At 41.7% G+C, this 13,887-nt stretch overlaps 1 protein-coding gene across 1 annotated transcript in view; it reads right to left on the bottom strand.

Annotated features, from left to right (window-relative positions):
• The window catches only part of sdccag8 (SHH signaling and ciliogenesis regulator sdccag8), a 58,930-nt gene that overhangs the window by 27,384 nt on the left and 17,659 nt on the right, over positions 1-13,887 (bottom strand). Inside the window, exon 14 of the mRNA XM_007551211.2 lies at positions 3,831-3,958. Within this exon, the coding sequence (XP_007551273.1) occupies positions 3,831-3,958 (128 nt within the window). The remainder of the gene's footprint in view (positions 1-3,830; positions 3,959-13,887) is intronic.

Here is a 13,887-nt window from a genome sequence, read left to right as displayed (position 1 = left end):
GCAGAAAAATTGTGATTTTTTTTCGACATTAGCGAAATATTAACAAAGTTTTGCAGACATTTATAATGGAATCAGAGTTAATGGCATTAATGAGAAATTCAATCTGTTCCTGAGAGGAAATGATGCAACAGCAGAATATTATTAAAAGGTTTGCAGGGCTGCTCAAGTCCAGTCCTGGAGAGCGACCTCCTGCGACTTTTAGATCCATCGCTGCTCCAACACACCTGAATCATTACAGTGACTCGCTACCAGGCCTCTGCAGAGCTGAATGACATGTTGATGAGGAAATTCAGCCGTTTGGTTCAGGTGTTGTGGAGCAGGAACGCATGGAAAATTAGCAGGATAGTAGATCTCGATCAGAAAGAGAAAATTAGAAAAGGGAAACATGGGTCTCATTTCCTCCGCTATAAACGAGGGAAGCACTGACAGACTGTGCACTGCTTGGTGATTCTTTACAACTCTCTATTTTACATGCAAATTCACAAATTCAAGCACTATGAGCAGTGCAAGAAATTTGTTTCTGCTAAAAATGATTTGAGTCTGACTTTTCCAATTAAATAACGATATGAAATTCAGTTCTTTTCATTCTTTAGTTAAATTCAGCTGGGAAACTACTTTCATACAAACATCCACAAACAGGAAAAAAACTAAATGTCTCGGTTTCAAAAGGCTATACAGTTGATACATAATAAAAAAAAGAAAACGAAACTACAACAGCCTGATGGATCAGAGGACAACCATTACCTTATGGCTAAAGCAAAGCACTCTGAGGAATACTGCAGCAAAAGCAACATACATATGTCTCTTTTAATGGATATCCAAAAAATGCACTTGTCAACATTCTCATTAACATCAAAAGTGCTCAAACAACAGGAGTCGGCATGCAGAGCGAACCAGTCGTGCATTGAAGACGGAGCGGAAATCTAAAGTGTGTGAAAAAAGGGTAAAAGGAGCGAGGTTTGTGTTTGAACGTGCTTTCCTCCTCCTTTTTCCTGCAGCCTTCCTGCCACGTCCTCATCCACACATGGGGGCCTCTTTCTGAACAATCCAACACCGGGCTTTCATCGCTCCTTTGAAACGGTCTACGTTTCTCTCTCGAACATATGTCTGCTCTTTAAAAAGAAGAGGAGAAAAAAAACAAAACAATGGCTGCCGTTTGGATTGTGGGAATGATCCACCTGCTTCGGCATTCTGTTACTGTCAAACAAAACCAAAAAAATAATAAATCGCCGGTGACTTTGAAAAGTCACTCAGACAGATAATGTTTGTTTTTGCTTCACGTGCAGTCTTGGTTTGAGCCAAATAGCAGCATTGCTGAAATCTGACCCTTCGCTTGAAGTGTTTTATTACAAGTTTCCTACAAACGACGATTAAATCGGGTGAAATCTGACGTTTTGTTTGTCCATTAACTGTTTTAATGTGCCTCAGCCGACGTAGCGCTCCTGCAGAACTCGGATGCTACAGAGTGGCAAACTATAAAACTACAACATCCCACGGACGTGTGAGCGCGCACACACTCAGCGAAGTTTTGGTCACGGGCTGGAGAAAGTTGTATGAAGAATACTAATTAACTGAGCGGGCTTTGAATATATCTTGCCATGTGTAGGCCAAAAAGAACCCTGGGACACAGAAACACAGCAGAACTGGCACTGGAAACAAACAGAGGAAAAATGAGGGAGGGAGTGAAGGAGGGAGGGTTGGAGGGACAAATATCTGATATCATCTAGGGGTTGGTCTGTACACATTTACTCAAAAACAGAAACATGAAAAAAAAAGAAAACAGAAAGGTGGGAGGGGAGCGGAGAAGAAGGGAGGGGGGCGGATGGATGGAAGGACAAACGGATGGACAAAGAGGCGGGATTTGGAGAGCAGGAAAGCTAATTATCCAGCTCGTCTGTTGGGCTGCATGGGGATAGGAAGTGATGCGAGTTACTAAAGGACATCCACCCCTCCATCCCCTCCCCATCCACAGCTTCCTGCTGTGCTCTGATGTCAGCTCTCTTTAGACAACATGTGTGCCGCCGACACGCGCCAGAAAGAAACGCTTTGTTTACCCCCCACAACCGTCCATTCTTCCCTCTATACCCTCCATCTTTGTTCTGCGTACCAGCAGGCTCCCTAGTTGTTGAAGAGAACCACAGGTAAATAAAAAGATAAGATAGGCGAGGGAAGGGAGGGTGGTTGAAGGTGGGTGGTGGGTGTTTGGGGGCGGTGGGGGGATCCAGATGGCACAGCAGATGTGGTAACAGCAGCAGCTCTGCTGTGCAGACAGACAGGGAGCGCCGAGCCGGGTCTCTCTCTCTCTGCTCTGCTCCCATCACCTTCCCATCTTCCCTTCGCTTGGCTAGTCTTTATTCTCTTCTAAGAGACTCTATTTCTCTTCTGTCTTTTTTTTTTCTTGTCTTTTTGAGGTCACTTCAACTCAGCTGGAATTTATTCCACTACATATTGTAATGGAAGATTTAAGATCCTGTTCCAGCAAAGATCCCCCCCCCGCTGGGATCTCCTTCCGGAGGAGATGGAAGCCATGAATCTCAAGGGCGGCCGGCTCAAGGTTGCTCTGGTTCTTGTTTTGGTCCGGCTCAACCAGCTCTTATCTATTCTGAGTGCCTGTGTCAAAGCACTGTGGCTGAAGGCTGCAACACCTTCAAGGTGCTGCAGGTCCTGGTGGACCGGGCAGGAAACTAATAATATTTCAGCAAAAAACATGGTGGTGGTAGTATGATGGTCTTTGGTTGTTTTGCTGCATCGGGACCAAAAAAACCTTTCATCATTGACTTTGGACTCAGGTTTTTACCCAATACATCTTAAAGTAGAATATTTAATCATCAGTTACCTAAACCTAAACTTCCTGCACACTTTGTTTATAAAAACAAGACAATGATCCAACACATGTCACCCAGACCATCTCTGATTGGATCTTCAAAACATGAAAAATTAAAGACTTTTGATTAGCCTAGTCAAAGTTCATGAAATCACTGATCATCACAGCTTTTTTTTTATTATTTGTTCAGGTTAACTTTGTGTAATATTGAAGTTTGTTTGAAGATCTGAAACATTTAAGTGTCAAGAAAAAGCCACTGTGACATAATGGAGTGCAGCTAAATTTTAACAAAATTATCTTTTCAGGAGAACAATATCAGCCCCTACTGATAGAGATCAATATTATTATTTGATAGATTTGTTAAATATCTGATCAGTTTCTGGGTTATGTTATTCTGCAATAAACACTGAGTCTCTAATGGATGGTTATGACAAAATATTTGATCAAAACACACATTTACAGCAAAACCTGTGGGTAAAAAGTCAAGATTTTATAAAGTGTGGTTTGTCACTGAAAACCTTCAAATGCAGCCATATGTGAAGATTCATGCCCACTTTCCACCTGCCTTATAACCACCGTAAAGGCATATGTGTGTCTATATTCAGACGTTCTATATTTAGCATTTAATCATCATTATTACTGACTTCTATCCAGCCTACAGCAGCAGTAGAGATGTAGTAATGCAGCATCAAGTAGTTGAGTACGTGAAGTATGAGCATCTGCCAATCTGCTGCGAACAGTAATATATTCACCGATTGAAAACTGTGTGCAAAACAAAGCTAAACAAAATGTGACAGGAGTGTTATACATGTGAAAGCTATTTGAAAACTAACACGAAGCAGTAAAGTGTAAGATAAAAAGGCATGGTGAGGATAAGGCAAATAGGACTGGAGGATGATGCCAAGATAAGAGAGAAAAGTTTCAGAACTAACACTCAAAGTTATTGGATAATAGTAAAGAAATGGAAAGAAAACGGAGTGTAAATCCCGAGCATTGAAGCACCGACCTCTCTGCAGGTGTTGAGCCTCTGTTTTCTGCAGCATGACAGCCAGCTCCTTCTCCCGCTCCCGCGCTGAAAGGGTCACAGACGCCATTTCCTCTGCATGAGCCCGCTCCGCACTCTCTCTGTCCTGTCTGAGGAAAAACGCACAAAAACACCAACAGTTAATGTTCTCAAAGCATCAGCATCAAATGCACTTTTTAACCTTAGAAAAAAAAACCCACCTGTGTACATAAAAACTCCAGACTATAGACTAAAAGCATGATGGTGTCACAACTAAAAGGAAGAAATCAGTAAAACCGAACATGATTGGATTCAGATGATTAAACTGTGGAGAAAACAGAAAGGAAATGCATGTATTGATCCAAAACTATAAATGTGTAAAGCAAAGTATCTGATGCTACCTGGTTCTACGACGCTGACCCAAAATAGTCATGATAGGTTAAAACACAATGGAGTCAATTAAACTTGAAACTAAACTAAAAACATTTCCCATTTCATTCAACTAAAGTATATTTGCTTTAGAGGGACATAATTGTGAAGTGGAAGAAAACGTAATCAATGGAAAAGACACAGAAAAACATGTGGAAGAAACGCCTCTGGTCAGATAAAACCAAAAGTGTATTTTTGCCTAAATTTGCAAAGTGAGGCATAAAAAAAATCTTGTGATGGCAGCATCATCCTCTGGGGATGTATTTCCTTAGATAAACAAGCTGCTCAGAGTTGACGGAGACATGGATCTGGAGTTACATATCGGGCAATTCTGGAAGAAAACCTGCAAAAGACGTGAGGCTGGATCAGAGCTATAATGGTTCAGCTTAAAGCGTACTGTGTCAGAATGGCCCAGTCAAAGTTCAGAGGTAAATAAGATTGAGAATTCGAGGCAAAAACAAAATGTTTGCTCTAAATTTAATCTAACTGAGCCTGAGCTATTTTACAAGCAGTGTAAACATCATCGTCTTAAGTAGTAAAAGCTGGTAGAGAAAAAAATCGGTTCCAGAAACTATTAGCAGTATAACAGACTCTGTAAAGCACAATACGAATTGTAAAATAGGCCATATACTAATTAGGTGACTTGTAAAAGAAATTAAGTGGACTAGAAGTCATTCTGGGGAGAAGTGTAAGGGATGCACATGACTCATTTCACATTTTTATTAGCATTTTCATTGTGAAAACCATTTAACCTCTTCATTCTGCTTCTCAACTGTGAACGACTGTGTGTCGGCTTATCAGATCAAATAAAATCAGGCTTAGTTTGTCAGAAAGTCTTCACCGGCTGCAATCACAAAGTTTTCAAACAAAATGAAGGGTGCCGGCATGAGTTGAAAGCTGTGCTCCAGCGTGCTGAACTCGTGTTTCTGAAACAAGTTGTAGGAAAGTGCAGAAAAGAGTGAGGAAGAGGACGATGGAGGAGGAGAGGACAGATGACACACGAGGGGCTGAACGCTGCCGTCAGCTTGGCGACCCATGGGTAACATAGCTGCTGTCTGCGACACATAAACCTCTGTTTTACTGCAGACTGGTTTCAATTACTGCTGAGGTTCAGAGCCAAGGCTGAAAACTTGATTAAAAATCCTTCTGTAATTAAAAAAACAAACATTTCCAATGATTTGTTACAGAGCTAAAATTGTGCATTTTGTTTTCATGCGTGCAACGGCAGCACCATCAACTCCTGACATATCCGACACGAGTCGGTACAGAACCTACTGACTGAGCAGCAGATAATTCTTGGTTTCATTCAAACCCTTTTAATGATCCGGACTGAGCAGGTAAGATCCAAACCAAGGTAGCATTCTGTTCCTGCTTGAATCAAACTTTACCGTTCAACTAAGTCCAATCGCATCGAGACAACAGAGAGACAGACAAAGAAAGAGAGAGAAGAAAAACTACAAAGACAGGAGGGAAAAAAAAAACACAACACACACACACAAACAAAAAAACGAACAAATAAACAGAACTCTTCCTGAAGTCCAAAGGCGCTAATGAAGAGAGAATTCTCCAGTTTAAGTGAAAACTTTTCTCCCCTACAGCGCTTGGCCTGTATCTCTAAAGTGACCGCGTCTGTCTGTTCCTTCGTGTGTGTGTGTGTGCGTGTGTGTGTGTGTGTTCTCCTGCTGTCCTGCTGTCTGGGGTGTGAAAGCGGGTGGCGGGTGTGCAGGGGACACAAGGAGACTGTGTGTATCTGTACGCGTATGAGTGTGAGTGTATGAACCCCCGCTGGGCTTGAACAGCAGCCTGAGCCACCAAAGCGCACACCAGGGCTCAGCGGGAGACGGCGGGCAGGCATTGCCAGCCATTTGGTCCTGCAAGAGGTTCCAGGGGGCCGTGTATTCGTCTATGTGTGTGTGTACGATGAGCTTGCGTGTGTGCGTGTGTGATCAGGAACAGGGGGGCGGAGGGGGAGCTCACACCAGACCTGTTTACCCACCAATTAGCATCAGACAGATCGCCAGAAAGTTCCAGCAGTCAGCTATAGAGTGGTGGTGATGAAGAGGAGGGTGACAAAAACCAAAGATAGGGAAGCAAAAAAGACAAGAGAGCTAAACATTTGGCATCTGGTTGCTCATGCTTCTCTCCATTACCTTCCAAGGCAAAGAGGACACACAGGATAAACGGATTAAAACGTCTACTTCTTTAGGTTGGAGCACGGGGGGCTGGAGGGAGGGACTGGATCGACTTTAACTTGACTTAAATTCAAACTGAAGTTAGTAAATCAAATTAATGTGGTTTAGGCAGCCCACGCCATTCTGCTCACCCAATTAAAAGTAAGCACAAAATGGCTACCACCAAATGAAAGCATAAAAACAGGCAGCGAAAGGAGAAGTGTCAGCGGGAAGCCAACCTGGAGCAGGTGTTTGGGGCGCCGGCGTGAGCAGAGGCTGGATACGGAGGGCTGGGGCCGCTCAGATCTCCTTGGGCGATAATCTGCCAGCCAGTTAATTGGTGAATGGTCTCTGGAACTTGTTTGGGCCTTTGAGGCAATAGACTGAATGTTCAGTTAGCAGATAGCTGCGCCTGTTTGTGTATGCATGGCCCGCTGCACTGCAGGACAGCTTGATAAGTATGGCGGGAGCTGCATGGGCCAGCGGCCTAAGGTAGGCTGGAATGGCTCTGGGGCTGCAGCCAGGTACAGTGGCTGCTGGGTAAGTGGGAGGTGGCAGAGGCGGCGGCTGGCCGGCTAGCTGGCTGGAGCCGTGAGGAAGGAAAAAAGGGAGCCCAGTCCGCACAGCCTGCTTAAGTGGGCACTATTCAAGCTGTTGCCCATTAGATGTGGGGAGGCCGGGCCTGACCAAGCGCAGAGTTTGCTGCACCCCATGGTGAAGCCGGCATCTCACGCCAGAACCACCAAATGCCGCGGTTCATCAAAGGACGAGCACAAATTAATCTCAGACGGTGTACTTGGAGGAATCAGAAGAAAGTTGCCGATGCCAGACACCCCGACCTCCAGTTACACTCACTCAGGTACAAACACACACAATTCAGGATTAAATGACAAGAAAAGAAAATCACCTGATTTTCCCATCAGATTTTTTATAACATTCTGGATATTTAAGTGCAAAGTATTCATGTTGTTGGACTGGACTGGATTGTCAGTGGGTTGGACCAATCATTAAAGAACATGTTGAATGTTGAATTCCAACTTCTGATTAAGAGGAAAATAAATCACTATCTCAACTATCTAAGATCTAAATCTATAACACTTCTGTCAAACCAGAACTGGAGAATCCCCCTGTAAATACAGGCTCTTTAAAGCACAGCTTGGGAGCTTTGATAACGTTATTCTGTGTGGGAATAGGAATAAAATAGCAGTCGCAATGCTTTACTTGACAACTAAACCGGAGTCCGTTTTAAAATCACCATCTAACAGGTGTGAAATCAACATGAAGATAAACAGGCTGTAAACTGAGCCTGCAGCTCAAACACAAGTTTCGTTCACAGCAAAGAAAACCAACTGCCCTTGGATCCGGATGATTATGGTGAGTTCATCAAGAAGAACCAGAGAAATCTAAATCAATCGAATGCAAATCAATCTGATTTAAGGTCACACTTCTACTATTCCTATGTATTCATCTACAACTTCACAAATAAAGCATCTCATGGAGCACCTTCAAATTATAATCAATCATCTAGAAGCAAGCATAGGAAACCTGTCCAGGCAATAATTAAGGAAGCAGCTAAGGCCAGTGGTACTGGAGGAGCTGCATACATTCACAGCTCAGGTAGGAGAATCAGTGGTAAACCATCTATTGGTTGTGCTGCGAGATGAAGAAAGCCCTGAGAAGTCCTATCTGCAATTTGTAGATGCTATATTTAACGTGTAGTAAAGTTGCTCTGATTGTGCAAAACTCACAAATTATTGCTAGCTAAGCTTGAGATATATATATATATATAAAAAAATGGGCCAAAATTTGCTGTCTAAATGTGGAAATGTGGAGACATTTAGTAAAACGCTTGAAACTGATGAATTCAAAAGTTTATTTTACCATAAATGCATACAAACATTTAAGATTTTAATTGGTAAAATTATAAACTGAGAACCATGAAGGCCTTTCCTTCAAAATTACAATTATGCATTACCTTGTGCTGGTCTACCACATAAAATAAATTGAAGTTTGTGCGTGGGACGTGACAAAATGTAAAGATACACAGGTCTGGACTTATTCCAAAGCATTACAAGATCCAGTTTTGTAACTGTGATCAAATAAAACAAGACTGCTAACATTCCTGTGGTGTGGTGGTAGTGTCATATATAAACCACATCTGTTTGTTCTTAAACCACAACGATGATTCATTCTTGCCGAGCGCCACTGCAGCTATCTGTGACGGACTGCATCACTCAGACCTGCATCCATATTCAACAGTTTGTGGTGCAGAACTACAAAGATGCTTTCTGCTTACAGTATGCGAGTGTGCCTGTTCGCATTGGTAACTGAGACATGATTAGCCAGAGGCCTTGTGAAGGCCTGTCTTCTGGTTCTGCCAACAATAATAAGAGCACGGCAGAGGAAATACAGCGACATATTGAGCGTTTGCTGTGAAGCAGCACACAATAAACATCTGAATTATTTTGTGTAAAAGAAAATCCATGTGTCATTTTTTTTTCTTTTTTCTTTCTTGGTAGCAAACACCTCGGTGCGTTTTAGCACATTTTCATTAAACCTCTGGGTGATGCAAATCAATCACTCTGTGCTCGTTTTCTTTTTTCTTTTTTTTTTCCCTCTTCATGTCGCTGTTCCACCAAATTAAACAAACAAATCAAATACAGGCGGAGCTGGATGGAGCCTGAGAGCCTGTCTGCAGCGTGCCCGGTTCTTAATTCTACCTATCTGTCCGTCTATCCGTCCAGAGCGTCTCCATCTATGCCTGATCTAGTTTTTCTGCTGTTTCCATCGCTCCCTCCTCATTCTCCTCCCACCCTTTTTTTCCTGTAACTAAACTGGCTGTGTCTCTCTCCATCTGCTGGTTCTTCCTTCAGCGGCCCTGCACCTGTTCACACCTCCTCTCCTGTTGGCCACCTCTTCCCCTTCCCCCCCCACCCTCGTCTCCCTCCCTCTTTGCTCGGTGCGATGCTGCCAGGCCCGCTCCTGGCTCGGTTAGCCTCTCTGTCATTCAATCCATCTGTCAGCAAGTCAACTTTGTTTACAGCGGGTGGCCCGAGCTTCGTTTCTTCTTCAAGGAACGCTAAAGGCCCATCTTCCCCCCTGCTGTCATGAAGGTTAGCGGTAAGCCAATTTTAACCCCCCCCCCCCAAAAAAAAGAAGGAAAAAGAAAAAAAAGGCAGAAAACCGCAACGGTTAATTATTATCTCCACCCCGAAAGTTTGGACAATGCTGCAAATCTGATCGTCTTAAAATGCAGTTCGGTGCTTAACGGCCGTGGGCATTTACATGGGGGTAGCAGCAAACAGAGACAAACATTTTGCTGCGGCAGCACACGTTCCCACAGAGAGGAGCCCAGCTCTAGATTGAAGTAATTAGCTGCTGATTGGCCTCTGTCATCATCTCATCTAGTCACAAAACAGACCGAGAGAAGTTTAAAAATCTTAATTGGCACAGGCGACTGATGGTCTTAACACAAGAGAAGCAGCCTGGCAGCGCAGGCATCTGTGATTATTTTAAAAATAAACACGCAGCATACGTACAATATGCTCCCACACCGACCCAATCCACAACGCCGGACTCAACGTCAATGTCAAATCTGTGCCCTGCAGAGAGGGTTGTGGTTAACATATGTGGAAATGTTGAAGGTCAGATTTATGCAAAAAGTACTCATTAATTAGGTTATATTGTAGCAATTTGGACAGTCAAAGAAAAAGAAAAAAAAAACTAGATTTTTGCATTCATGTGACGAGCCATTGCAGAAAGCCTTTATTGTAACTTCAAATTGGCCTGAAATAATGTTTACGACATTATTTGTTGTTTATGACTAGAGCGGGTATAAAACTGTGAATGTAAGTAAAAAACATTTCTTTAAAGTATTGTTTTTCCTACTAGTTTTGAACTCAAAAGGCTTTCAAAATAAATGCATTCTAGAGTTTTTCTGCTTGTCTGAAAACTCAGACAAGCAGTCAGTTAATTTGTTGAAAATGGCAAAAAAAAAAAAATAATAATTATAGAAACAAGGAAGACACTATTGCCTCAATCGGACAATATGGACACTAATAATCAAATGTATAATGATGTAAACATGTTGATACTTGTCCACAGTAATTGTTCAAAGAAAAAGGTCTGTAAAAAAAAAAACAATGTCTACTTTGAGATCTTGAGCAGAAAATGCATCAAGCTGTGGTACCTTTTTCCGTTTTGTATTTATCTCTTTCTGAAAAGTTGAACAGAGTTTTAGAAAAAGAGAAAACTATTGATCCTATTCCAGCCTTTGCTCTGTAATGTTTTTGTGTTCAGCACCTGATGACGTCCCAATGAGGTGGCTTCGCTAAGCTAATGCTAAAGCTAATTCAGTTAGTCATGGAGTTACAAGACAGGAAAACACAGAGAACCGAGTGGAAGCCTAAATGAATCTCTCAAGCCTGATCATCTTAATTAATACTTAAGACCAGTTTTGTTTTTCTTTCTCTACCAGTGACAAAGACAAAAACCATCTTATTATTGTAACTTTTGTTGCTTTTAATTCAGAACTCAAAAGAGAGAAACCAACAAACATCCAGTGACTCCCTGCAGAGACCTGTGGCCAGATTGAGCAGGTTTTGTGCCAGCATGTCTCATCCACTGACCCGAGAATCGGGCAGTTCAAAACCACAGGTCCAGGAACCAGGTCCGGTTCACTGAGAGGTGACTTAAAGTTCGGGTCAATAGTAAAGCCTTGGCTTGAGGATTTCTGGTAATGGAACCTGCTAGACCTCAATGGTCGTCCTCCTTTGAAACATTTTCTTAGACTGCATTCAACTACAAATTATGTCTAAAACTTTGCATAACAGTCCAGAGAAAGAGATGCATTGATAAGACTTGGACCAATAAAGTAAGACATTAAACCGGCCAATAATACTCTCAATATTCATTCTCTGTCCCCTTGACTCACCAGGTTTCTTGTTTGTTGATGTTATGTTTAGTTTTTTTTAATGTCATTAAAACAAATCTGTGTTATGACTAACAGATTTAGTCACAACATAATTATTTCATTTCATTTGAAGTGTCAATGTCATTCTAAAAGTTGTATTGTGTAGAATGGATAAATGTCACCTTTTTTCTCCCTGATTATGAAAAATCATTTATTACCCTTCACACTGATGGATAAAAGAAAAGAATTTGATTTAATAATAATATTTTGAAAGAACATTATTAAGAACAAAGAACATAATTAGGAAAAACAAATGTGCCTGTCATAGCACAAAGTTGCGCTAAAACATTAGCATAACTGAATTATACTCCGAGTGCTGAGCTCGTTTCAGCTGTGTTGAAATTTACTTCACACCTGAGACATCAGTAATAATGTCTGAAACACAACTCACCTTCCCAAACTGTCATGATAACGGGGCCAACCAGCAGGAAGGCACAGGCACCATTTCAGTCTGCTAACCCATCCCGCATTTCTTCCTTTCAAGCCTTCTGCCAATTTCTCCTAGGCCAATTATTTTAATTAGTTTTGTTGCTCAAGTGTCAGAAAGTGAGTTTTCCTTTTAAATGCAATTCAAACAGCGTGTTCTTAAAAAGTTGCAATGTGCATTCAGTGTAGATGAAACAGACGAGGTGTTATACAGACAAAAACGAAGCATATGTTGGTCCAAAGTAGGTAAATATTGTAAGTTAAGTTGACGTTCATATTTGCAGTGGCACAGTAGTTAGCAGTGTTGACAAGAAGGTCCTGGGTTCAAATCCCAATCTAGGCTATTTCAGTATAAAGTTTGCATGTTCTTCTATTGTTCTTTCCGAGTACTTGGGTTTCCTCCTGTAGTACAGAACCATAAAGCTGAACTTAACCAGCCGCTGTAAATTGGCATTACATCTGTGGGTCCGGATGGTTGTTTTTCCTGTGATTTATTGGTGATCTCTGAGAAATAGTATAGTAATCAGATGCTTTCTCATCACCATTAAGTCCTAATGTGGTCTGATTCAAATTCTACCAGGCTGCATGAGGACTGGACCTGCTTTTACACTGACTTCAGATTACTTTTGTTGCAAGTTAGTGCTTTAAAAATAAGTAATTTGGAACAAACAAAATTGAATAAAGTAAAAAATTAAAAATAAACTGAATAGGAAGCGTGGAGTCTCAAACTGAAAACTAAAATAAAAACATTTCTATTTCTTATATTTGATAAGTTCACTTATCCAGTTATATCTGAGGTTCAAAGCACTTGTAAATCCTTAATATTTTGCAAATCTGAAGGCTTAGGCTGACTACATTTCTTGGGAAAATTGCTGTATTTGGTATTTTTTCAAAAAATCAATAAATGTTTTCTTTTTTAGAAATGATATAAAAACGAAATATTTTTTATATTGACTTCAGATATTATTTACCATTACAAAGATAATCCTTTAAAAACCGCTGATCTTTCTGTCAGTTTCCGTTTAACTTTTCCACATTGTTTTTCCTTTCCTGCCTCTCTGTTGACTTTTCTGCATCTTGAGTTTTGCTCCTTCTTCTGAGCATCTTCTGGTACAACCAGATGATGGAGACACCGCAACACAAAGCATGAGACCTGGTTACTGCTGTGGACGTAAAGGGAAACAAAGACAAGGCTGAGGACTGAAGGCAATAGTTTAAACAAAACGCAAGCAAAGAGATGCTATATGAAAGATAAAAAGCCATAAAAAGCTAAAAAAAAAAAAAATACGAGAGATGAATGAGGTAAGAGAGTGACAGTGATAAAAGAAAGCAATGAGGGGAAAGGAGGAGCAGAGAGAGGATCTGTCATGTTGGATGAAAGCTGTGCCTACTGGGCAGTGGGCACTGTGTAAAGCCACTGATGCTGCCACCCACACAGCAGGGGTGTGTGAAGGCACGAAGTTGACCAGATGACACACACACACACACAGTAATTATTTAAAATCCATGAATATGCCACATAATGGAAACAGTGGAACTCTTTTATAATGTACAAACTCCTGCACAACTCCTAAGAAACTGAAAAAATAAAATAAAATAAATCAACCTTGGCAGAAACTAGGTGTAGCAAAATGAGGGATCTAAAAGAAAGAGGCAAGCAGAGGATCAGGTGAAGACAGCAGGAAATGCATGACAGAGGGCTGGTGGACAGAGGGCTGGTGCTCTGTGTCGCTCTGTCCTCCAGCAGTAGTGTGTGTATGTAGGCCAGTGTCCCAGGGCACACTTGGCTGGGGTGGCAACAGTTGTAGCCGACAGATTTGCCTCCACGTTGCCTGAGGTCTCACAGTCAGCGATCTGCCTATTGTTTCGTTACCCGGCCCCACCGAACGGACAGATGACAACAACTCGTTCTGAGAGTCTTCGTGCTTAAAGAGAGGCGCAACTACTGAATCTGAAACGTGTGAACTTGAAAGGTTTAGACACAAATTAAGTAAGTGTGTGTATTGAGTGAAAAAGGCAACGATGTACAACCACAAAGCTTGCAAGACCCAAGAGAGAAGTG

The sequence above is a fragment of the Poecilia formosa genome, unplaced genomic scaffold (assembly GCF_000485575.1).
Source record: "Poecilia formosa unplaced genomic scaffold, Poecilia_formosa-5.1.2 Scaffold40, whole genome shotgun sequence".
NCBI classification, from domain to species: Eukaryota; Metazoa; Chordata; class Actinopteri; order Cyprinodontiformes; family Poeciliidae; genus Poecilia; species Poecilia formosa.
Note: the sequence above shows the minus strand (reverse complement) of the source record. Positions and strands in the feature narration are given on the sequence as shown.